Genomic DNA, 26,333 nt, shown 5'->3' with positions numbered 1-26,333 from the left:
AGCTGTTTTTGTAAAGAAAAAAATCGTTAATTCGTTTTTATGACATGTTTATGCCTCCTTTGTCAACAATTTACATTTCCGTTCCAATAGCACCTAATTGTGACCCAGTAGCAAGCAAGGTGTCAGGTGGTGTTATTAACAAAAACACATTTTCAACATATACACTACCGTTCAAAAGTTGGGTGTCTAAGCGACCCCAAACTTTTGAACCGTAGTGTACATAATGAAAAATCCCATATGATACACTATGGTTCAAAAGTTTGGGGTCGCTTAGACCCCAAACTTTTGAACGGTAGTGTATATTTAATCCCCAAAGTCGAATACGTTATTGTTTCAATATTTTCTTTTGTTATTGTTATGTTTTTTTAAAATCTACTATAACACTCCCAACACCAGGGGGTGCTGAGATGGGAACAAAGGACATAAAAGTGGAGGGTAGAAGAAGAGCAAAGTGGAAACGGGGGAGTCTTAATACAAAGGATGTTACATATATCGGATGGGGCCAGGACATAAAGTGCTTTGAAGGTGATGAGGAGGATCTAGTAGTTTATTCTTGGTTTTACTGGGAGCCAGTGGAGTTGACGGAGGATGTGGGTGATGTGATGTGTTTTGGGGGTTCATGTGACGAGGTGTGCTGCGGAGATTTGGAAGAGCTGCAGCTTCAGGAGGGATTTCTTTGGGAGACCGTAGAGCACTGAATTACAAAGTCAATCAGGGAGGTGACTAGGCTGCAAACAAGCGTGGCAGCGGTGTGTGTGCGTGTGTGTGGGGGGCGGGGGGGTGACAGACCTAGACGAGAAATATTACGAATGTGTAAGTAGGCTCGTCTGGTGATGTCATTAATATGGGAGCAAAGGAAAGCGTGCTGTTGACGATGACACCCAGACTCTTAACTCATTTGCTCCCCAAAACGTATAAATAAGTTCTATTTTTAATTGTTTCAGTGTCCCAAAGACATATTTATACGTCTTTTACATATTTTTTTTTCCACAAGAGACATCTCTAGGTTCTGATGCAACTTCGCTCCAAAGCACTACGCTGAAAATCTATTTTAGAGCAATAAAACTGGACACTGGAGGTCAGTATTGCATTTGGTAAGAACTCATATCGGACCATGAAAGGAAATGAATGAAGAGAAATAGTCAGGAAACGGAAGTTGGAAGAAGTAAGAAGCGTGAGAAAAATGTGGAGAACGATGTCAAACACAAGGCACATGCCTCACACAAGTTCCCTAGGTGAATTTTGTTATGAGGTAGTGGTCACTACACAGTTCCCCCCCAAGAATTCACCCACACAGGACGCCAGGCGTAACCCGATTTAATGGAACAGAACGGTCGGGTTGCACGGCCGGGGCGACAGCCGCAGCCACAACAGCGTCATCTCTCAGTTCAATAGTTTAGTTATGTTAAATAAATTGTTACTTTGCTATCAAAAGCTCTATTTGTCTTGTTGGTTATTTTATAGAAGGAAAACATTATTCAGCTGTTTGGGATGTCACAAAAGCAAAAATTACCTGAAAGTCACAGTTATGTTTGAAATGTATGCTTTTAAAAAAAGCTCAATTTCTCTGGTTTCTTCATCAGAAATTGGAAAATTGCTCAAACTAAGCTATTTCCTAATGCTGTTTTCTAAAGAATGGAAAAAGATATGAAGCATTTTTTTCCTGCTGAAAGAAGAGAATCTAATCTTTCTTTTGGGGGGTTCCATGTTTATATTGCAATAGAACAGAATTTTCTGTGGGCCTTGCAAAATTTGTCAAAATCCAGTAAAACAGCCGGGATCGAAGGGGGTTGCTCCAGTGAAAATGGCTGGGAATGAATGAGTTAACCTGACTATAGAAGCAATAAATGCTCAAAAGGCTTGCCATGACTTGTCTATACAAAACTGCACTACCACTTACAGAGAAAAGAAAGGGCTGGACTCAAGTAGACTGAACATGACGTTTGACAGTGATAAACATAATTATTAGTCGTTAAACATTTCCTAACACAACAGTGTCCAACATGTTATTCCACAAGTACATTTTGAGTTTAAAACAACAGTGGAAAAAGAAATGTTCACAGTTTGAGTCAAAATGTGCAAAGAGAAAAAATGAGAAGCATTTTTATTTATCTCATCCATCTCTGCTTTAATGTTTTTTTCTACACTGCAAAGTGTGGTCATGCATGTCAATGTGCAAAAGAGGAACAAGGCTAGCTTTTGCTTTCTTAATTCTTCCATCTTTAGACCCTGACATCGATGAGAAGCATCAAGGTCATATACTGTAAGTCGCAAATACAGAATGAGCTGGACTGCAAAGAATGACATTGTCATACTTGTCATCTCGCTCTTTGGCTTTCAAGGTAAGATCACGCTTCTATTTTGGCAGATTTGTGGTTTTGAGTATATATTTAAATGCTGATTTTCTACATGTTATTGTTACTGCCTACTTCATCAACAAAATTTGCCCTCAGCATTTGTATTCATTTCTCCAGAATGATAAAACAGACAAATTGACATACTTTAAATTGACATACTTTAAATTGACATACAAATTCACATTCAGTAGTTTGCGGTTTGATGCTTGCAGTCTTCTTAACTTCCTGTCACAGCAAACATCCTCTCGATGATTACCATTGAAAGATAACTTGAGAGAGTGAGCGAGCGGCACCTTCAACAAAGTTTTTGTTTCCATGCCTATTTTACACATTTTCTCCACAAATAACAGCTCCCAAAAGATTCACTGTAAATTGACCTCAGACAAGTGACCTTATAGAGGAGTTTAGATTCAAATTGTTAACAAAAAATATAGTCAGGGTCAGATCTGGATGAGTACACATTTGTTAACAGATACAGTATATCACATATCTTTGACTTGCTTCCTGGTGCGTAACCTATATGTGTTCTCATTTAAAACATAGTTTGATGTAAAGAACCCAACATTTGCATTGCATCTCGATATTCATAACAGTCATATACAATCGCCATACGGAGGTAGATTTGTGTCTTTATTCAATCAAAAAAAATAAAAAGTTGATTCAATAAAAAAAAAAAGATAAACGCTTCAATAAAAAAATGTTTTTGAATAAAAAAAAAAAGTCACTTCAATTAATAAAAATGTGTTTGAATGCAAAAATAAATTTGAAACTCAAAAGAATGCATTTGAAAACTTTTTCTTTGAATTTTTTTTCTTTTGATTGAAGTAAAGTTTTTTTTTTTTTTTTTTTTTTTGATTGAAACAAGTTTTTTGATTGCAGTAATATAGTTTTGCATTTGGGCCACATATTGGCTAGGACATTTCTGTCTGTATTGTAGGCTTATTTTTTAATTCACATACATAAAATAATTCAAAAAGAGAATATTTATGTTTTTTTTCCCATTTACTGTAAATATTTTTACTGTTAACCCACCTGTTGGCTGCTATTGACAACTGTTGACATTTAGTTCATTTAAACAGGGAGGAGTTGCTGTGAATACTCATCTTTCAGTGCCATTGACAGCATTAGACACCCAGCGATCATTCGCTGCCAGCTTCTGAGCGTGAAAATGGATTGGATATCAATTGCCATTAGTGGCAAACCAATGAGGTCATTCATTGAGTGCCCAATAAAGCATTATGAGAAAAAACATCAGAAAAAAAATTTCTGAATTAGATCATATTTTTAAAACATGCTGTTCATGATTATATATGTATTGTTTTATCAATACTGAATAGTGATGACTTTTCTAGGAAGCGGCCATTATTGATATAACTATAACATCATAGGAAAAGGTTCGGTATACAGTATTCTTCTTTACAGATTCAACTATGAGCGTGGAAAAACAAAAAACAAAGCAATAATATGAGTAAATTTGCATTTAATGTTGAAAATGTGTTTCAGTGTCCCAGAGTTGGGAGTCGCATGAATGGGGAGGGACATTCACTCAAGAGACCATCTGCGGTCTGACAGGAACCACAGTGACCCTCACCTGCTCCATCCGGTACCCACAAAGGCATGATGGCCAAATCATCAAGGTCATAAAGGGACTGTGGTACACCAAAGTTTCCAACAGACAACCTCAAGATCTGACGATGGACCCTCGGTACTCTGGTCGTCTAGACCAAAATTGTCAAGGTAACTTTTGCACTTTGTCAATCAAAAAACTGAGAGAGAGCGACCAGGGAACCTACAAATTGAGATTCATAACTAACGTGGATGGTGGAGAGTACACTGTCAAAACCGGAGTCACTCTGGATGTCACTGGTATTGAGTCTCTTGAAAAGTAGCTTTCCACCAAGCAGGAAGGTCTTGAAGCTTCCATCAACATTTATTGTCTTGAATCCCTATTATTCTGATGTTTCCCCAACAAAATCACATTAAAAAAAAAAAAAAAAAATATATATATATATATATATATATATATATATATATATATATATATATATATATATATATATATTAGGGCTGTCAAACGATTAAAAATTTTAATCGAGTTAATTACAGCTTAAAAATTAATTAATCGTAATTAATCCCAATTAATCGCAATTCAAACCATCTCTAAAATATGCCATATTTTTATGTAAATTATTGTTGGAATGGAAAGATAAGACACACGACGGATATATACATACAACATCAGTACTGTATTTGTTTATTGTAACAATAAATCCAGAACTGGCATTATTAACATTCTTTCTGTTAAAGTGATCCACGGATAGAAAGACTTGTAGTTCTTAAACGATAAATCTTATAGTTACAAGTTATAGTAATTTTATATTAAAACCCCTCTTCATGTTTTCGTTTCAATAAAATGTGTAAAATTTTCAATCAAAAGTAGATTTAATATAATAATAAGAATAAAAATAAAAATAATAAAAATAGAGCGAAAAGTTTTACGTGTATTTTGCATAGCTATTTTTATATGGAATGCCAGTTCATTTTGCAGTGTTGTTTAACTGTGTGTCAGAATAGGGCCTCATTACTATAGACTGAAGTGCTTTTCTTTTTGTGAACATTATTTTTTTTTTGAGAGATAGGAATATTATTTTTGTTGTGCTTTCGCTAAACGATACTTATGTTTGTTCTGAAGGAGTTTCCGAAGCTTTTGCCAATAAACGGCGCGGTCCAAAGAACGCCTGTGTCCACTCGCCTTTACTGTATAACATATACAGTGGGGAGAACAAGTATTTGATACACTGCCAATCCCATTGGCAGTGTATCAAATACTTGTTCTCCCCACTGTACATATCTTACCCAAAATAAAACAAGAGACACATAATTGCCACTAAAAGAAAGAAGACTTACCGAAATATGTGTGGAGCACAAATAGCAATTTGCATTGCATTGTGAATACCAGTGTTGTTAATCTTACTGAAAAAAAGTAATTAATTGTAGTTACAAATTACTTCTCCCAAAAAGTAATTGCGTTAGTAACTCAATTACCTGATTGTAATAGTAATTAGTTAATTGGCAAAGTAATTGGTGATAATTACTTTTTTTTTTTTCCTCAAAAAAAAAAAAAAAAAAAAAAAAAAAAACATTGGCCACACTATGTGAATTTTTTTGTGGAGGTTTTTGGTACAATTGGCCCGAGCCCAATTCTTTACCCTAATTTACCCTGAATCAACTGTTAAAAGTTGTTAAAATTGCTCCCATTATTGCATTAGTTCCCTTCTCTCTACTTTCGACATATGAAAGTTTTAAAACTGTTTCATCATTTAAAGATAGATTCAAGTCAAGATTTTGCTGATTTAGAAGTATTTTAGATAAAAAGTTACTTAGGTTCGCTAGGAAGGTTCTCTACAACAGAGCCGTCCTAAAAAGCCTACTGCTTTAAGATGGCGGCTGTCTACTAACACACTTAGTGCCATGTCTGTCATTTTGCATCTAGTTATATCTATACACATTACATGTGATATCTACCATGTCTACCATATCTACCATAACATGCGGGCGTAGTTTGTCGGCTATCGGCTACAACATGTATTATTGGAGCTACCTAGCATCGCGTTTGCTCGGCGTCACAATTTTCTTGCCTCCTCCCCGCTCCTGCTCTGCTCTGTCGTCTCGGTGAGTCCGTCTCCCTCAGACTTTTCGACCAATATAGTAACGCATAGTAACGCATGCCTTTCCATCCTCAGTAACGGTAACGGCGTTGCCAAGATGAGAAAAGTAATTAATTAGATTACCCACTACTGAAAAAAATAACGCCGTTAGTAACGCCGTTATATTGTAACGCCGTTATTAACAACACTGGTGAATACAGCATAAACGTCTCACAACTACTAATTCCCCCACGTTTAGAAGACATAACATGAGTATGGAACGGCGCTGCCCCCAAGCGGCCGGTGGCATTCTCTTCACTCTTAATGTCCATAAACGGCCTCATTGTAATGTTTGAGGCAATATGCCAGAAGGTAATTCATTGCATGCATTAATTGCGTCAAATATTTTAACGTGATTAATTAAGAAAATTAATTAACGCCCGTTAACGCGATAATTTTGACAGCCCTAATATATATATATATATACACATATTATTTTTATTTTATTTTTTTAAGAGAAATACTTTTTACATGAATAAAATAGAATTTCAACAAAGGTATTTCTAAAAATATATAAATCTGTTCAAAGAACAAGAAATCACTTTTTGGGGAGGGAAAAATAAAGATATTTTTCTGAACAGGTTTGCTTTAATTTATATATTAGAAATGAAATGCTTACACAAGAAGTTTAATCCTTTTGATAAGAACCAAAAGCACAGCTCTCTCAGACATATTTTATCAGTATTAGATTTTTTAGAGTCTTTTTGTCAAAATTAATCATGTCAAATGTTATTTTGCATTTCATTTTTTTTTTTTATTGTGGCAGAATAGTTAGATGAGTTAGGCTAAAGATCCTTTTTGACAATTATATCATCAAAATTTTCAAATAAAACACACAAACAAAATTACTGCAAAGTGAAGCAAAGCATTTTCACCTCATGTTCTCAGCATGGGGAAACAATTTCCCTGGAGCCACTTTGACAGTCATAGGTAACAGTGAAACACAGTAAGAAAGCAACATTTCAGCTTTTATTTTCCCTCCAATAATAAACCTGTGAGCCAAAAACATCATCAGACATTGACAGTCTTTTTTGTGATTGTTTGAGGAAACAAATTTTTTAGGCCACGTCTAAACATAGCAGGGTATTTGGCAAAAACAAGAACTTTTTCTATGGGTTAGCCGATCATCCACACGCACACGCACATTTAAACAAGGGTTCTTAAAAACTGCGTCAAAAGTAAAGATGTGCGAAATCTGTGTTTGTAGCGCCATTATGTGGACACTGATAACCGAAGATTTAACAGTGGAAACGTCACTGACAGCGACAAACTTTGTCCCTATGTCACACATGAGACCAATATTTACATTTCGAGTAAATTAGACAGGTGCTTTTTTGCTTCTATTTATGCTTCTATTTATTTACAAAGTCTTGCAGTGCTTCATATTGAAGAACACATGTGAAGGATAGGGGTATTATGGACAATTATTTATCGTGCATTGTTATTAATGTACTTAAAAACAATGGATGAATGCAGTTGGCAGTGGAAGCTTTTTTTTCTACAAACGTGCTGTGTGGACGTAATTATTTTTCCCAATGTATTAGGGCAGGATCCTCAGTTTTGAAAAACCCTGCTAGGTGGAGACATGGCCCAAGTTGCTATACAGATTTGAAAAATGCTGGGCATGAAATTCTTGGACTCATATGTTTGCTGTATTTGCCTCCAGCTGCGCGGGTGCAGGTGATCAAGGCTGAAGAGAGAGGTTCTTACACGTTCGCTTCACTGTCATGCCACACAAGCTGCAGTCCTGCAGTTTCGTCTTGGTGCTGGAAGCGAAAACCAAGCCGAAATGATGACTGTTTAACTGACCATTGGACAAAAGAATCGGAAGTATATTTACTTCCAGGACAATACATCACCTGTGCTGTTGAAGGATATCCATTAAGTGCGTCTCCTCCACTGTGTGAGTTCTTTTTCAAGGCTTTCTTCTATAAAGGACCCATATGTAAGATTGGTGGCCCAAAACTGCAACCAGAATCAAAATACTGTATTGCAGCACACAAACTCCCCTTCCACTTTGGGCTGCCAGATCAGTGCCTCCCAATGGAGACTAATGCTGCGTTATCATACCAGTGCTAAACAACGTTTTTATTGTTCTATCAATTTTTAATTTCAGTTACCGACCAACACACAGTGTACATCAGGGGTCCCCAACCTATTCCACTAAGGCCCACTGTGGGTGCAGGATTTCATTCTTACCAAACAAGATGACAACACTTTTTCCCCAATCTGGTGTTTTACAAGTACAATCAGTTGATTGCAGTCAGGTGTGGCTTGTTTTAGCAGAAGCCTCATTGGTTCAACTGTGTCTGCTGGATCAGCTGGAACAAAAACCAGGACCCACAGTGGGCCTTGAGGACTGGGTTGGAGACCCCTGGTGTACATGCATAAAGGTCAATGCTAAACAACACAGCATTCCAACTGTTTTCATGTTCCAAATGTCAATTTACCATACATGAAAGTAATATAGGAAAACCCAAAGTACATCACCTGTCGAGAAGCCGTGCAACTTTTCCATCTGTTGTCAATTTTTTATTCCTTTTCAATTGTCCCCATTGATCGAAGTTTTGTTTCTGAATTTGTTATAATTCTTTTGACATCCGGAACGCTTTTTTTTTTCTCTCGTTCTATTTGTATACGACATCGTTGATTCTGACTCAGTGTTGTAGCAACATTAGGTCAAGTAGCATACAAAGCTCTGGCAGCCTGTAAGAAGACAAAATAACTGATTTTGTAATTGGCTGATTGGTGGAGCACGGGACATCCGTTGTAAACACAGAATCAAAACAATAACAGCTAGAACAAGCTGATTTTTGACTTTTAAATTGGGGAAAATCTCAGTTTAAACTGAGATTTCAATTTATGTATTAATTCAGGTTTTCCCATTAAAATTAAAACTTAAAAACTTAAATATGTAATTTAACATATGTATTGATGTATTGATTGTCTATAAAAATAGGATTTGCAAAACTGGGAACTTATATGTAAAATTGTTTTTCAATAAATGGTTAATTTAGCATTTAATATATACAAGGTGACACACACAGAGGAAAATATCACCAAAAATCGAATAACTTTCAAAATTCTATTGAGATGGACACAAAACTTCAGCTACTCAACTCTTTTGACATCCGGAACGTGTTTTTTTTCCCCTTGTTCTATTTGTATACAGTACAACATCGTTCTCAAGTAGCATACAAAGCTCTGGCAACCTGTATAAAGACCAAGAACTGATCTTGTAATTAGCAGATTGGTGGAAGGTGGGACATCAGTTGTAAACACAGAATCAAAACAATAACAGCTAGAACGAACTGATTTTTGACCTTCAAAATGGGAAAATCTCAGTTTAAACTGAGATTTCAATGTATGTATTAATTCAGGTTTTGCCATTACAATTAGTAAATTTTAAATGTGTAATTTAAAATACGTATTGTCAAAAAAAAAAAAAAAAAAAAAGATTTGCAAAACTGGGAACTTATATGTAAAATAGTTTTTCAATAGATAGCTAGATGGATAGATTTATTAACAGACTCAAGGTCCAAGCCACAACCATACAATACAAGGGAACGAACCATGCAAAACTAAAAACAAAATAACAATAAAAGACCGTAAACTACACTGATACAAAAATTAGGTCATCTATTGACCCACTTTTAAAAGGCACCTATACCAGTGCTTCCAGAACAGTGACATGCAGCGTATGGAACTGTGCAAAATGTTAGTCAGGCCCCAGACAATCACATGTTAAGAACATTTCAAACGATGAATAAAATTAAACATCAGCACCCTTAGAAGGGCCTGGAGAGTATATACCCAAGTAATTCGAGCATATGTAGCAGACTTCTCAAGATTTTATTTAGATCGACACAAAACTTGAGCTACGTTAGGTCATCCCTATGTAGCAGACATCTCCAAAGTTTCAGGTATGTTCTACAAAAACTCTGTTTGGGGCTCTAAAAGTGTGCTCCAAATCAGCTCCCTGGCACTGCAGGCACATTTGGATGCGGCGGGCAAAGTTCTTTATGACCCCCGCGGTCATCCAGAGTGTAATCGTCTGTTAGTGTCTTGACCATTGAGGTTATGCACAGTTCCATGGGTTGCGAACTTGTTGACCCATCTGAAGGTGATTGAGCGGACTGGAAATTCACAACATCCGAACTGTTCTTTGAATTGCAATTGAGTGGCGTGGGTAGACTTCAGCCGAATATATGCCTCAACTATATATCAGAAGTCCATGGCATCTCGAAGGTTGAATTTGGTAGAATCTTTGAACATTAATTCTTCTTGGTGAATCTGAAAAATACAAATAATTGATTATCTGTTTCAAAATTTATTCAAGTTTAGTTGATGACAGGTTTTTTTTGTGTCACCCTGTACAAGGACAAAAATATCAATTTTAAATCTAAATGTGACAATTGCATTGGTTTGTTATATCACTGATCAATGTAATTACTAAGTAGTAAAACAAAAAAATCCCCATATCTGAAATTATTTTTCTAAGAATAATTATTGTAATTTATGTTAGCAATCTAACAAAATTGAAAAACCAATCATATCTACGTATCATATCATATGTACATATGTAAAGTATTTGATGTTGGACTCTCTGCCGACTGACATTCAACCATATCTTCTACCCGTCTCCTGCAGATGCTCTGGAAGCCCCCAGGGTGTTAAGTACAAAAAATGAGATCATGGAGGGGGATTCACTGACTCTTACCTGCAGAGCTGACACCCCAACATCATCAGGACACCGCTGGTGCAAGAAGACTGGAACTTCAGACTGGGAGGTCATGAGTTATGGAGAATATCTGTTCTTCAGCTCCATCCAGTCTTCAGATTTAGCTGTGTATTGTTGTGTCGTGGAGAATGATCTGGGGCAGAAGATGTCGCAACCTTTCATAATTGATGTAAAATGTGAGTACAGCACAGTGTCCAACTGTGAATTGTGAAATCTAACGACTAAACAACATATCTGCTGCGATAAACAGAAGTCAACCAAACATGTTTAGGACACAAATGATCAACTCTGTAATGATGCCAATGTTGTGTTCTTCAGATGCTCCAAAGTACCTTTATTTGCGGGTGGATCCATTAAACGTCATTGCGGAGGGAAATCAAGTGAAACTTACCTGCAGCAGTGACGCTAACCCAGCTGCTAGCTTCACCTGGTACAAGGGCCAAACTAGGATCAGGTCTTCAGGAAGAAATTACGTTTTCAACTCCATACGCCCCGAAGATTCTGGGAGCTTCTACTGCAAAGCCCACAATAAACATGGAGACGTCACCTCTGTCCCGGTGTTCATAGACGTTCAATGTGAGTCCCAAAATCAACATGAACGTCAAGTGTCAGTACCAAAGCCAATATGGAAGTCAGGACTAGTCAAGTAAATCTCAAAACTCAAGAAAAGTTTCTTTTTTTTTTTTTTAAAGGTTTTCTTGCACCTGAAATGTATGAAAAATGTAATTGATTTTTTTTTTTTTTTTAACTTAATTCAATCTCCACACCATTACAAGAACAATGAGGAGACGTATTAAGTCAACAGTCACCGAACCAGCCAAATTAAAATGTCTTTTTTTTTTTTAATTTGAAAATAATAACATTAAGTAATAATAATATATTTTACGTCTTACAACTTGTTTTTAAAATGTTGAAACACAATGTCAGCGAGGCCTACTCACTGTTCCAATCTGCTGAGTAGTACGGTATGATCAACTGTGCCAAATGCAGCACTGAGATCTACTTGTAGTAATCCCCGAATAGATGATAGAGGTGTCATTATTCCGATGAATATCATTTAGGACCTTCATCAGCACAGTTTTCGGTGCTGTGGTGCGAAATCCAGACTAAAAAAATTGAAAAGATTGTTTTGCATCATCAAATCTGAATCTGCTCAAAACAACCCTTTTAATGATTTTCCCAAGGAATACAGTCCAGTGTCCTACTGTGAATTGTGATATCCAACAACTAAACAACAGATCTGCTGCGATAAACAAAAGTCAACCAAACATGTTTAGGACACAAATGATCAACTCTGTAATGATGCCAATGTTGTGTTCTTCAGATGCTCCAAGGCCCTGCTATTTGTCGGTGGATCCAATAGAAGAAATCAAGGAGGGAAATCAAGTGAAACTTACCTGCAGCAGTGACGCTAACCCAGCTGCTAGCTTCACCTGGTACAAGGGCCAAACTATGCTCGGGTCTTCAGAAAGAAATTACGTTTTCAACTCCATACGCCCCGAAGATTCTGGGAGCTTCTACTGCAAGGCCCACAATAAATATGGAGACGTCACCTCTGACCAGGTGGACATAGACATTCAATGTGAGTACCAAAATTAACATGAAGGTCAGGTGTCAGTACCAAAGCCAATATGGAAGTCAGGACTAGTCAAATAAATCTCAAAACATTAGTTGTTGTTTTTTTTTAAGGTTTCTTTTTGTAAGGATTTCTTTTTCTCCTGAAATGTAATAAAAATATAATATATTGAAAAATGAGTAATAATATTTTATGTCTTTCAAATTGTTTTTAAAATTTTGAAAAGGAAAGACAACCTCTTCATAATGTGCATCCCACTGAAATGAATCTTGTTTAATCGACTGAAAAGACACAGAATTTATTCTTTTGTGTGATATGTAAAAGTAGTGGAGCAAAACATATTGGCAAATAATTGCCAGTTTGTCCAGAAAGTGGCCACGCATAGTGCAAGTAATTTGTTTCACAGTTGAGGAGTCTCATCAATGAATGCTGCCTCACACTGAAATTGTTTTTCTTGGAACACATAGCAGCACCATTCCAGTCGACCTGAATTGTCTCGATGTCTCCTTGGGGTCAGACAAATCAAGCATGTATTTTTGTTCAATGCCATTAAGTGAATTTCAGACCAGCAGTAGCGTTTTATAGTCTAGTCCAGGGGTCCCCAAACTACGGCCCGCGGGCCGGATACAGCCCGCCTCCAGATTTGGTCTGGCCCCCTGAACAATACCAGAGAGCATTTTGAGAGCATTTGCAACTTCCTTACTGATTTTACAGTTTTTGTTGAGACCTGTCATTGGAATTATCCAATATACTAAAAATGAATGTATAGATAAATTCTCCCATGTCTTGTTTGAACAGAAGCCAGTTAATTCTGACTATATTTTTAGGTGGTAATTGGCAGATTTAGTGATCAACTTTAGATGGTCAGGTCTGAATCAATAATTACACAGAAATATCTAGCTTGATTTGTGGCTGACAGTGACATTCAGCCAAGGCGAGCGCTGATCTTTGACCTTTTGTTTTTAGCCCCAAAATGATCACTTCTGTCTTTCCTGCATTTAGCTGGAGAAAATTCTGGCACATCCATTCATTGATGTGACTAATACATTTACTCAATAACACTAAGGGACTGTAGTCATGTGGGGACACCAAAATGTAGAGCAGTGTGTCATCTGCATAGGTATTATAGGAAATGTTGTAATGTTCCATAATCTGAACAAGAGGAAGCATATAGATGTTAAATAAAAGTGGTCTGAGAAAAGACCCTTGTGGAACCCCACATGCAATTTTGGTTTGTTCAGACACAAAGATAATCCTGTAAATAAGATTAGAACAATTGAAGCACAGTGTCAGGGAGCCCTACCCACTGTTCCAATCTGCTGAGTAGTATGTGATGATCAACTGTGTCAAATGCGGCACTGAGATCCAGTAATACTGGAACAGTTGATTTTCCTACGTCATTATTCCAACGAATACCATTAAGGACTTTTACAAGCACAGTTCTCGGTGCTGTGGTGTGACCGAAATCCAGACTGAAAGAGTTGAAACAAAACAGTTGTTTTGCATCTGCTAAAAAAGAACCCTTTCAATAATTTTCCCAAGGAATGGCAGATTTTATATTGGCCTATATTGTGGCATCCAGATTTCACTTTATATACACAGCTCTTTTTTTTTTTATGTAGGATGTTCTGAGAAAAAAAAGCAGTTCTACCTACAGTCTCTTTTTATTCAAGAAAAAATATAGTAAATCAAATGTGTTTCCCAACAGATGTTCCTCGCATTCCAAGCATTTCAGCAATACCCTCCTCCAACGTCAGAATGGGTTCTTCGGTCAATCTGACATGTAGCAGTGATGCTAACCCTGCCGCTAGCTACTTTTGGTTCAAGGACAACGAAGAGTCTCCTAATTCCACGGGGGCCGTGTTAAACATCATCAACTTCCAACTACACAACGAAGGCGCATATCACTGTGAGGCCCGAAACTTCAAGGGAAGCCAAAGGGCCACACTCCTGGTTCAAGCAGAGAATTTTAGGTCATGGTCACAGGGTGCTGCGGTGGCTGTGCGCTGTGGCACAGTTGGCATCGTGCTCATCCTGCTTTTAGTCACCGTCCTGCTGTTCTGGTTGGTTCATTTTGTCAGTTATTTTTAGATGGCCCAAAGGGGCTTTCAAAAACTTGCTTGCTTTTTTCTCATTTTAGTTGTTTTTCTTGGTGAGGACACTCACTAAAATTGCAACTCCTTTTGACCGATCACAGTGAAAGTTAGCTGTTATATTACAGGGATAAATACACGCCGATCCTTGGAGCCTGATTTTTTTTTTTGAGTGTGTGTGTCAGGGCTGAATAATTACACTAATGAATTGTGGAATTAAAAATGCTTCTCTTTCATTATTTGTGGATGGATCACCATGAAATTTGTGGATGGATCACCATGAAATTTGGTCGATTTCATTTTCCTTTTCCTCTACTTTTAGGAAAAAGACTACGTCGAAAGGCAGGATGCACTTATCTCAGGTGAGGCAAAAAATGTACTAAACTTCATTGTTTTAATATCAATATCAACAACGCTAAACATTTTATACATATGGCCAAGTCAAAGGGCAGCTGAAGAGCTTTTCAGATTTCAGTGTAATTTTACGAATATAAACTTTGGACGTGTTCATCAAAACATCCATGTCATTTTTAACGCGTAACTGGGAGGGTAATTTGCAGGGGGGGTTTTTGGCTTTTTTGCACTCCGTTAATAGTCCCTTCCCAAACCCGGAAGTGTGATGTAAATTCCTGAACGCAACAGAAACTATCCACAGCTGGAATAGCAGCAGCAACGATATCGGTGATAGTACCATTGAAAGTAACCATTCAGGTTTGCTCTTTCGTGACACTGACGATGGCAAAGGCTACAAGGAAATATTATCTACAATTAATCCCTACATGTTTGAACCTGAGGTGTTAGATGACGACGATTTACTCGGCACAGCAGACGAGGGTGATGACGCCGGTTGGCAGATCAACATAACGAAAGGAAGAGTGGTCGGCGTCTTGCATCGTGTTTTCTCTCTGAACCAAAACAGATGAGTAGTTATATAGATCTAGCAATAATTTAATAAATCTATTGTAACGAATCGGGTTATAATGTAGCGGGTGTATTTGCATACATTATTAAATGCTCCGCATGAGTTAGGGGAGTGAGAGAGGTGCGACGGAGCATGACGTTTCCCAGTTGTTGCTGGTTGTTTTGTTGGTGTCGGTTGCGGCAGACATCAGCCGTGTTGTTCCCTCAAGTTCCAAAAATAAAGAATAGCAACCTGACTAATCGGGCGACTCTTTGTCGACGTCACAGTATCAAATTGAAATGAATAGAGAACATGTCAGTTGTCTGATGACAGGCAAGCAACAACAACAACAAAAACAGGTCGCGATCAAGTAATAAACGTATCAAATTGCCAGGAAGGGTCACTTACGTCGTGGAAAAACCAAGGTTGTAACCTCCAAGGCTTTTAAAGCTGTCCTCGCTGAAATGTTGAAAACAAAGACGCGATCGAGGAGCAGGGGAGAAGTTCTACCTATTGACTCTCACAAAAGATGTCCAAAATTCTTGCAGAAGGTTTTTTGGGCCACTCATAGACAGTGTTGTTAATCTTACTGAAAAAAAGTAATTAATTATAGTTACAAATTACTTCTCCCAAAAAGTAATTGCGTTAGTAACTCAATTACCTGAATGTAAGAGTAATTAGTTACTTGGCAAAGTAATTGGTGATAATTATTATTAATTTTTTTTTCCCCTCCAAAAAAAAAAAAAAAAAAAAAAAAAAAAACCCTTGGCCACACTATGTGAAGTTTTTTGTGGAGGTTTTTGGTACAATTGGCCCGAGCCCAATTCTTTACCCTAATTTACCCTTTAACCTGAATCAACTGTTAAAAAGTTGTTAAAATTGCTCCCATTATTGCATGAGTTCCCTTCTCTCTACTTTAGACATATGAAAGTTTTAAAACTGTTTCATCATTTAAAGATAGATTCAAGTCAAGATTTTGCCGATTTAGAAGTATTTTAGATAAAAAGTTACTTAGGTTCGCTAGGAAGGTTCTCTACAACAGAGCCGTCCTAAAAAGCCTACTGCTTTAAGATGGCGGCTGTCTACTAATGCATTTAGTGCCATGTCTGTCATTTTGCATCTAGTTATATCTATATACAGTACATGTGTTATCTACCATGTCTACCATATCTAACATGCGGGCGTAGTTTGTCGGCTATCGGCTACAACATGTATTATTGGAGCTACCTAGCATCGCGTTTGCTCGGCGTCACAACTTTCTTGCGTCCTCCCCGCTCCTGCTCTGTCGTCTCGGTGAGTCCGTCTCCCTCAGACTTTTCGACCAATATAGTAACGCATAGTAACGCATGCCTTTCCGTCCTCAGTAACGGTAACGGCGTTGCCAAGATGAGAAAAGTAATTAATTAGATTACCCACTACTGAAAAAAATAACGCCGTTAGTAACGCCGTTATATAGACCCTACTCACGTGACGTCACAGCCACGCCCCCGCGCCATGATGTCCGCATACTCGCCATAGAAATGCATTAGCGCTTCGTAAATTCTTCCTATTATTGCACGTTTTACTGCTCGTCAACATTAATACTCAAAATGGTGAAGTCGTGTGTGGCGGTCGGTTGCAATAACAGAGAAGATAGACGGAGAGACTTGAAGTTTTACCGGATTCCGAGGGACCCGGAGAGAAGAGCGAGATGGGCTGCTGCAATTCGACGACAAAACTGGGCTCCAAACGACTACCACAGATTATGTAGTAGTCATTTTATATCTGGTAAGATGCATTTTATGTATATTTAGAGGGTTTTGGGCTGACAACCACAATTAAGATCATTGCTAGGCTAATCGCCGACAACATACACGTATGTATGTAGCGTGAGTGCTATCGCTAAACCATACAAACATTAAAAGCCCTAGCTCCATTGACAAATGACATGAAATACATTAGACTTGACAGTGGATGTTAGCAAGAACAAAAGATTTTGAATTGAAAATTTCGTAACTCACCTTCCGAGCACAAGATTCCTGCCGAATTTTCGTGTACGAGGACGTGTTTCACCTAACCAGCAACGTAGCATTTATAAGCCTCCAAGCTCTTAAAGTTTTTCAAACTTTCGTGAGAATAGGCTGATTTTGTGTGGGTATCAGATGTCAGGCGAAGCCAGCGGGTCGAAAAACATCGATTTAGGCATCAAATATGGATCTGGCGAATGGATAAACTGAAGCTTTTCCACGTAACGCCTTTTATGCAACGGATCCAATGAGTTTACAGCGTCAGATAACACCGGGGCTTCCATGAATTGCTCTATAACTTGCTCGACTAATTGAAACCAATGAGAATAGGTCTGAAAAAGAGGTACAGTATGGCGGCCGGAAACAGCGACACGCCCATTTTGTGACGTAGGTGAGTAGGGTCTATTGTGACGCCGTTATTAACAACACTGCTCATAGAGTCTCGAGCCTTCGAGATCGCATGACGAATCTCGCAAGTAAACCCCAGAAAATGTTTGCAATATATGGCGAGGATAGCGTAGGGCTGGGCGATATGGCCTTAAACATGTATCACGATAAATTGAGCAGATTTATCTCGATAACGATAAATGACGATAAATTCGCCCAAGCGTACTGTTATATAATTTGAAAATCTGAATCAATGCATGAAATACAGATTAACTGTTTCTTGTTGATTTATTTACCAGCATTCAATTTCATATACCGTATTTAACAGTTGTACATGCAGTCTAAACATTAAGTTTATAAAAATGTATTGTAAGCAATAAGAATTCAAGTATGAACATTTATAACAGCGTGTATGACTTGAACAATGTACATTATCAAAATCAATATGCCTGTGCAAACATGTCATTGTAACACAAATGACTTGCAGCTTGAACAGTACACTTCAAAAAGACAACTTATTGTTAATGGCTGCCTGCTGTGACATAAATTATTAAATATAAGTGTTTACTTTATGGTTTCAGCCCCCCAGTGCATTTTTTAATAAATGCACGCACAAATGAACCCCCAAACAAACAGAGAGACACACACACATTAAAGCTATATTGATCTTCTTCAAATGAAACGCTTAAGATTTTATGATAGCAATAATGACACAGAAATAAGCACATACAGAAAAATAGCTGGGGAAGGTTAGAGCCGCTATCCGACTCCATCACGTTCATTTGTAGCGTTAGCCGCTAGCTAGCGTTAGCCTGGCTACCAGTAGAAAGCCACGAAAGCACCATCTCTGGAAATCGTGAGAACAAGGGAGGACAGCGGGTGAAAGCCCGTCTGGATGCCACCAAGAGTCTACTAAATGTCGGGTGAAAGTTTGGTGAACCTCCCTTAAGCCACACTCCATCACGTTTTGCTTGTAGGGTTAGCTGCTAGCGTTAGCTTACCAGGCTTTTGTTTGATTGGCTTCTTGATGATCACGTGACTCTCTACGTAAACCCATTGACTGCTTTCTTAAAGGGGAATGAACATAGACGAACAACACAGAATCAAAGCGGGATGAAAAGACTATATTTTCTTGTTTTATTAATTTACCGAATTTACCGACATGGTCAAAATTACGTCGGTCATCGTTAAGAATTTCGGTGACGGTAAATTTTCGGTTTACCGCCCTGCTCTAGTTAGCGTGATACTATACTTTCGTATTGGAGCGCTTGCGAGGTCTTCAGGAATTGACGTCATCAGGTAGCGGCCGGCAGCGAGGCTCATCCCTTGTTGCTATGGCAGTAACTCAAAAACGATACGGTCAATTCAAAAAAAATTTGGGTAATGTCAGTTTTGAGACGGATGCATTCAATACAATTTAACGGAGTAAAACGCTGATGAATTGAAGTCTTCAGGTGCCCTTTAAATTTCTTTATTTTCTTTAAATTAAGATTTCCCCAAAATCTTTTACTCTTGCTGAAATATCTAAACAATTCAAAGTTTTGAGAACTGTAAATCTAAAGTTGAATTACATTCGGTTTAAGAATGATGAAAATCCTTGTTAAAAATAAATGATTAAATAAATAAATTCGACAAACGTTACAAATATATATCAAGAAATAACACTAAATACGTAACCGCTTACATATCTTAATTTATTTGAAAAATGTTGGGAGAAAAATGCTAAATCATTTCAAAACTAGAAAATGTACTTTTGAAATAACAATGAATGATGAGACTGAATAAAATTGTCGTCAGTCAAACACAAGTGAAGACAGCAGCAGAGATCAACTGGAGGAGCTGGTGGCATTCTCCGGTCCCTCTCCAATGTACGCCAATGTCACCAACGACAAAACGGACCAGGAAGAGGATGAATACGAAAGTGTGGTGGACACAGTCATCAAATGTGGTGGCCAAGCCTCAGGATGAGTTCTGCATCCTTTTTTTCCCACCTCTTTAAACATCATTTAAATGACTCTTATTTGCCCAGAGCGGGGGTCGGCAACCCATGTTTTGAGAGCCGCATGCGGCTCTTTAGCACTGCCCTAGTGGCTGAGGGAAATATATATTTTTGTTTTGATATGGTTTCTGGAGAAGGACAAAAACGACCCAAACTGTTAGGGCCTCTGCCCCTCCCTCCTGAAACCTGGCCCACTTTAGGCAGGCGTGCATGAGTTTTTCTGATTACAGGTTGGATGCCAGACGGGTGGAGCGGCCACAGGTGCAGGCTATCACAATCAGCAGCCTTGAAAAAGCCAGTGGACGCCTCACCTCGTCGCCAGATCAACTCGTCTAGTTCCACTGTCAGTTGTATCCCGCCTTACTTACATTTTTGACTACTGTTCTCGGCTCACGATTTTTGCTTCTGTCCCAGGACCTGTTTGTGCACGCCCCTTGTCGGATCTCCACGCCTGATTCCCCCCCACGAGCTTTTCCTGCCTCACGTTGGTCTGGATCTCACCAGCAACGCCCGAATAATAAACAAGACCATTTTTGTTCTCACAGCCTGTCGTCCCGTTGTCTGCTTTGGGATCCTCACCCATCCACGAACCCTAACAGTTTGATCTGGCCATCATGGATCCCGCGGACAACACAACCAGCTCGCCCCAACCACCCGATTACTACCGCAACCCCAATCACGTCATACAGGAACTCATCAACAAGGTAACGGACATGTCACAGGCACTTTTATCCCTCGAAGCCCGCTTAACACATTCCCAGGCACTCATGACATGCCGAGAGCCTCACGTTCCCGCACCGGCACCTTATGATGGCAACCTCGGTGCGTGTCGCGCCTTCCTGGTACAGTGTAGCCTGATCTTCGAGCAACAACCGCACACATACCACGAAGACAGAGCCAAAATTGCCTACCTGATAGCTTGTTTGCGGGGCGCCGCGCTTGATTGGGCTTCCTCATTATGGGAAAATGACTCGTCCGTGTGTGTTACATACTCCCGTTTCACCGAGGAGATGAGAAAGGTCTTTGACCATCCAGTCCGTGGAAAGGAAGCAGCCAAGCGGCTCATGTCCGCTCGCCAGGGGACTCGGAGCGTCGCCGAGTTCGCGGTAGAATTCCGGACGTTAGCGGCAGAAAGCCGTTTCAATGACGAGGCGCTGCAAGAAGTGTTCATCCGCGCTCTTAATGAGCGCCTTAAAGATGAATTGGCCGCCCGCGATGAACAGTCTTCTTTGGATGGAGTCATCAAACTTTGCATCAAAATTGACGCGCGTTTGCGTGAACGTCAGCGACAGCAGCTCGAACAGCCGACCCCCCTTCCTCCTCGCTCAGCCATCTTCCCGCGGCCTGCTCCACTTCCTGCCCAGGCCACACACGTTCCACCCGCGATTTCGCCCCCTACTGTAGACGCCGAGCGAGTACAACTGGGGCGCGCCAGGCTGTCTCAGGAGGAGCGCACACGCAGGTATGACACCCGCCTATGTATTTACTGTGGGAAAAGTGGCCATTTTCTGCGTGGCTGCCCGGTGCGTCCTGGCTCGCCAGTAAAGGCACTCCTGGTAAGCCACATGTCTCACGACTCCTCTAATCGGCTCCAGCTCACCGCTACGCTCTCTTTGAGGGGCCTGTCACGCTCGGTTACTGCCTTAGTTGATTGCGGGTCGGACGAGAACTTTATCGACCACGAGCTCGTGACCCAACTAAGACTGACGACGCACCCGCTCCCTGTGCCCTTGAGGACCACGGCACTTGATGGGAAACTCCTTTTCAGCGTGGATCGGAAAACCGAGCCCATCAAGCTGCTCCTGTCAGGCAACCACCAAGAAGTGAGCACTTTCCTTGTCTTTGTGAGTCCCCGTACACCCTTGGTCCTGGGGTTACCTTGGCTCAAGAAACATAATCCCACCATAGACTGGACCCTCCCCAAGTTAACCTCATGGAGTCCGTTCTGCCACGTTAACTGTCTCAGATCTGCTCTAGTGCCGTCCTGTCCTGCCAAGAAGCTGGAGCAACCCGACCTGTCCACTGTCCCGAAATGCTACCACGATCTCTGGCAGGTTTTTAGTAAGGATCGTGCAATGTCGCTCCCGCCTCATCGCCCTTACGACTGCGCCATCGACCTTCTTCCTGGAGCTGCTCTTCCCAAGGGTCGGCTATTCAACATCTCGCAACCAGAGAGGGAGGCGTTGGAGAAGTACATCTCCGAATCCCTGGCCACAGGCACCATCCGTCCCTCCTCCTCGCCTGTCGGCGCTGGCTTCTTCTTCATAGGCAAGAAGGATGGCGGCCTGCGGCCCTGCATCGACTACCGAGCCCTAAATGACATCACAATAAAAAATAAGTACCCTCTGCCTCTCATGGACTCTGCGTTCACCCCCCTCCACAGTGCAACAGTTTTCACTAAGCTCGATCTGCGCAGCGCATATCATCTCGTCCGCATCAGAGAGGGTGACGAGTGGAAAACCGCATTTAATACGCCCCTGGGGCATTATGAATATTTGGTTATGCCTTTTGGCCTCACAAACGCCCCTGCGGTTTTTCAGCATCTAGTAAACGATGTCTTAGGGGACTTCATTAACCGTTTCGTGGTGGTCTACCTTGATGACATCCTGGTGTTCTCCCACACCCCCACCGAACACGAAGTTCATGTCCGTCAGGTCCTCCAGCGTCTCCTCGAGAACAGGCTCTTCGTGAAAGCCGAGAAATGCGAGTTTCACGTCGACGAGACCGCTTTTCTCGGCTACATCGTTGGCAAGGGCCAGTTGCGCATGGACCCAGCGAAAGTCAAGGCAGTCCTGGAATGGCCACGCCCCTCCGACAGAAAGCAGCTCCAGCGCTTTCTTGGGTTCGCCAACTTCTACAGGAGGTTCATACGTAACTACAGCAGAATTGCGGCCCCTCTCACAGCCCTCACCTCCACCACTACACAGTTCCGTTGGTCTGACAATGCCAGTTCCGCCTTCAGCGACCTCAAGGCCCGCTTCACCTCTGCGCCTATACTGGCTCCTCCTATCCCATCTCTCCAATTCATTGTGGAGGTGGATGCTTCTGAGACCGGCGTGGGTGCCGTGTTGTCACAACGGCGGCCCACTGACGGCAAGGTACACCCATGTGCTTTCTTCTCCCGCAGGCTGTCTCCTGCGGAGCGCAACTACAGCATTGGGGACAGAGAACTCTTGGCAGTTAAGTTAGCTTTGGAAGAATGGCGCCACCATCTGGAGGGAACATCACAGCCTTTCCTTGTCCTAACTGATCACAAGAACCTGGAATACCTGAAGTCAGCCCGGAGACTCAACCCGAGACAAGCCAGGTGGGCCATGTTTTTCTGCCGATTTAACTTCTCAATGTCTTACATCCCAGGTTCAAAAAATACCAAGCCAGACGCCCTGTCCCGGCAGTTCCAGGCCATTGAACCACCTGGGGAGCCAGCGCCCATTCTCCCACAGACCTGCTTCCTAGCCTCGATGGAGTGGGAGATTGAGGGGAAGGTGAAGGAAGCCCTTCGTGACCACCCAGACCCCAGAGAGGGCCATCAATCCGACCTCTTTGTTCCCGAGTCCATGCGTTCCAAGGTACTGGAGTGGGCACACGCGTCCCGCCTATTCTGCCACCCCGGCATCAGAAGGACACTGACCGTACTGCGCCAACGGTTCTGGTGGCCCTCTATGTCAGAGGATACCCGATCTTTTGTCCTTGCCTGTAATGTTTGCGCCCGTAGCAAGACATCGACGAAGCCCAGCTCCGGACTCCTCCACCCCTTACCCATTCCGAGTCGTCCATGGTCACACATTGCCCTGGATTTCGTCACCGGTCTCCCGCCTTCCAGGGGCAACACAGTCATCCTCACCGTGGTTGACCGATTCTCCAAAGCGGCCCATTTCATCCCCCTTCGCAAGATCCCCTCAGCCAAGGAAACTGCAGACCTGCTCACCAACCATGTGCTCCGCCTGCATGGCATTCCGGTAGACATTGTCTCTGACAGAGGGCCGCAGTTCACCTCGCAAGTATGGAAGGCTTTCTGTGCAGCTCTGGGCGTTGGTGTGAGTCTATCTTCAGGGTACCATCCGCAAACCAACGGCCAGTGTGAGCGTACCAACCAGCAGCTCGAAACTGCCCTCCGCTGTACCACCCAGGCCCATCCTAACACCTGGTGCGACCAACTCCCTTGGGTTGAATACGCTCACAACTCCCTGCCGAACGCCTCCTCAGGTATGTCCCCATTCCTTTGTTCCTTGGGCTACCAACCCCCTTTGTTTCCTTCACAAGAGCAAGACATTGCAGTCCCGTCTGTCCAGAGGCACGTGAGTCGTTGCGCCAAAGTCTGGGAGCAGGCACGCTCTGCACTCCTACGTTCCTCCGAAAAGTCCCGTGCCCAGTCGGACCGCCGCCGCACGCCTGCGCCAGTCTATGCGGTAGGCCAGAAGGTGTGGCTGTCGTCCAAGTCCCTGCCGCTGAGGACTGAGTCGAGGAAGCTCTCCCCCCGGTTTATCGGTCCCTATGAGATCGAGAGGGTGGTGAATCCGGCTGCAGTGCGCCTCAAGCTTCCTGCCCATTTCCGTATCCACCCTACCTTCCATGTCTCACAAGTAAAGCCCGTCGCCTTGAGTGCCTTGTCCCCCCCTGTTCAGCCTCCGCCGCCGCCACTGTCGGTCGACGGGGGGCCAGCTTATAGAGTGGAGCGGCTTTTGGACGTCCGCCGCCGTGGCCGTGGGGTCCAATACTTGGTGGACTGGGAGGGCTATGGCCCGGAAGAGCGGTCCTGGGTCCCGGCCCGGTGGGTGTTGTCCCGTGAGCTGATCCGGGATTTCCACCGCACCCATCCCGGTCGTCTTCGTCGGGCGCCAGGTGGCGCCCGTAGGCGGGGGGGTCCTGTTAGGGCCTCTGCCCCTCCCTCCTGAAACCTGGCCCACTTTAGGCAGGCGTGCATGAGTTTTTCTGATTACAGGTTGGATGCCAGACGGGTGGAGCGGCCACAGGTGCAGGCTATCACAATCAGCAGCCTTGAAAAAGCCAGTGGACGCCTCACCTCGTCGCCAGATCAACTCGTCTAGTTCCACTGTCAGTTGTATCCCGCCTTACTTACATTTTTGACTACTGTTCTCGGCTCACGATTTTTGCTTCTGTCCCAGGACCTGTTTGTGCACGCCCCTTGTCGGATCTCCACGCCTGATTCCCCCCCACGAGCTTTTCCTGCCTCACGTTGGTCTGGATCTCACCAGCAACGCCCGAATAATAAACAAGACCATTTTTGTTCTCACAGCCTGTCGTCCCGTTGTCTGCTTTGGGATCCTCTCCCATCCACGAACCCTAACACAAACATTCTTAACATTTTCCAATGCTGTAAAAATGTGTTAAAATAATTTTCACTGTATGTACTAAAATTCTATTATTGTTTTTCCTTTTAAACCATTTTAAGGCAAAATGGTTCTAGAATGGTTTTATGTCTGTTAAGTTTCAGCTTTTTCTTTGCTGGATGTTTTTTACTTTTTTTTTTTGCATTTTTACGGCGCTACGTATATGAATATGTGTGTATTACTTGATCCAGCCTTCTACAAAATTCTTTTCAAATAAGTATCTTTTTGGGACATATATTTTTTATGATTATATGTGATTAAATAAATAAACCATAATGAAGTCTCAAATTAAGTTGCTTTATCTACCCCATTTCCCCCCAGGTTTTCCACAAACATTTAACCATGCAAAAATGTGTGATTGGTAGCCTGTTTAAGTACTCAATAATAAAAATGATTTTATATGACATTTGTGTATCATTTTTTATTTGTGTTTGTGGGTTTTCAGGGCATGTAAAACACTTTGAATTACCTTAATTGAACTGTAATATGCAAATAAATTTACCTTCCTTTGCTTCTCACCTCAGCACGGTTTCGTGTCCGCTAATGCGCAGAAAGGCGTATTTCAGTCAGGAGGCCAGATTTTTCTCAGACTTCTTGGTTCCAAAATGCTTAGATATTCCTTTAATACAGGAGTCATCAAGTTTGGTCCGCAAGGAGGAAGGAAGACAGACGTGGAATCCGACAAGGGGCGTGCAGAAAACAGGACCTGGGACGAGAGCAAGGTAGTCGTAAGCCAGTGAGCAAAGATATAATATAGAAATGCGAGATACAACTGACGTCGGAAACAGACGAGTTGATCGGGCGACGAGGTAGAGCGTCTGCTGGGCTTTTATGGCTGGTTGATGTTAACTGCTCTCAGCTGTGGCCGCTCCACCCGTCTGACCTGTAATCAGCTAAAAACGTGCACACCTGCCCAAGGTGGGTCCGGCCTCAGGAGGGAGGGGCGGAAGCCCTAACAAAATCATTGCCAATAGTGGCAGTCTGCCCCGACAGTTCCGTCACCTGTCCGTCACCTGACGCAAGGTAGCATCCACTTTTCTCCATCCTTCCTCGGACCCAACCGTGAGTCCAAGGAGCCAGCTCTCAATCGAAGCCTCAACGCGGTCATCCAATGCCTTGAATCGCGCTGTTTGATCCGTGGTCAATTTGTTGATTTCCTTGAAAGCTGCCGTCTTGGAAACTTTCCGGTAGAGGAGGGCACCTCCTAAGCCAAGC

General features: G+C 41.6%; 1 protein-coding gene and 1 long non-coding RNA gene across 3 annotated transcripts; one reads left to right on the top strand and one right to left on the bottom strand.

Moving 5' to 3' along the window:
• The first annotated feature begins 2,233 nt into the window (after positions 1–2,233).
• On the top strand, positions 2,234–16,649 carry LOC130920360 (B-cell receptor CD22-like). Its single transcript, XM_057843528.1, has 8 exons — positions 2,234–2,342; positions 3,861–4,094; positions 7,731–7,967; positions 10,715–10,981; positions 11,124–11,381; positions 12,130–12,387; positions 14,090–14,444; positions 14,797–16,649. Exons 1-8 carry the CDS (start codon positions 2,282–2,284, stop codon positions 14,855–14,857), a joined length of 1,731 nt encoding a protein of 576 aa, XP_057699511.1. The 5' UTR covers positions 2,234–2,281; the 3' UTR covers positions 14,858–16,649.
• LOC130920361 (uncharacterized) lies at positions 9,553–25,076 on the bottom strand. 2 transcript variants are annotated; one of them, XR_009064141.1, is made up of 5 exons: positions 20,679–25,076; positions 12,203–12,325; positions 11,197–11,911; positions 10,785–10,938; positions 9,553–10,357 (listed from the first exon to the last, which is right to left on the bottom strand). It is a non-coding gene; the product is annotated as an uncharacterized LOC130920361 (long non-coding RNA). The 2 variants fall into 2 exon arrangements; XR_009064140.1 differs by having other exon boundaries at positions 10,785–11,911.
• Between the last annotated feature and the right edge of the window lie 1,257 nt (positions 25,077–26,333).

This window comes from Corythoichthys intestinalis, chromosome 8 (genome assembly GCF_030265065.1).
Source record: "Corythoichthys intestinalis isolate RoL2023-P3 chromosome 8, ASM3026506v1, whole genome shotgun sequence".
NCBI lineage: Eukaryota > Metazoa > Chordata > Actinopteri > Syngnathiformes > Syngnathidae > Corythoichthys > Corythoichthys intestinalis.
The sequence above is the reverse complement of the archived record's forward strand: the minus strand, read 5'-3'. Positions and strand labels throughout refer to the sequence as shown.

Bases quoted from the DNA above. Each gene is read 5' to 3' on its own strand.
- LOC130920360 (XM_057843528.1), top strand. From the start codon at position 2,282: ATGAGCTGGACTGCAAAGAATGACATTGTCATACTTGTCATCTCGCTC. The intron at 2,343-3,860 runs GTAAGATCACGC...AATGTGTTTCAG, and splicing joins CTCGCTCTTTGGCTTTCAAG to TGTCCCAGAGTTGGGAGTCG. The intron at 12,388-14,089 runs GTGAGTACCAAA...GTTTCCCAACAG, and splicing joins GGTGGACATAGACATTCAAT to ATGTTCCTCGCATTCCAAGC.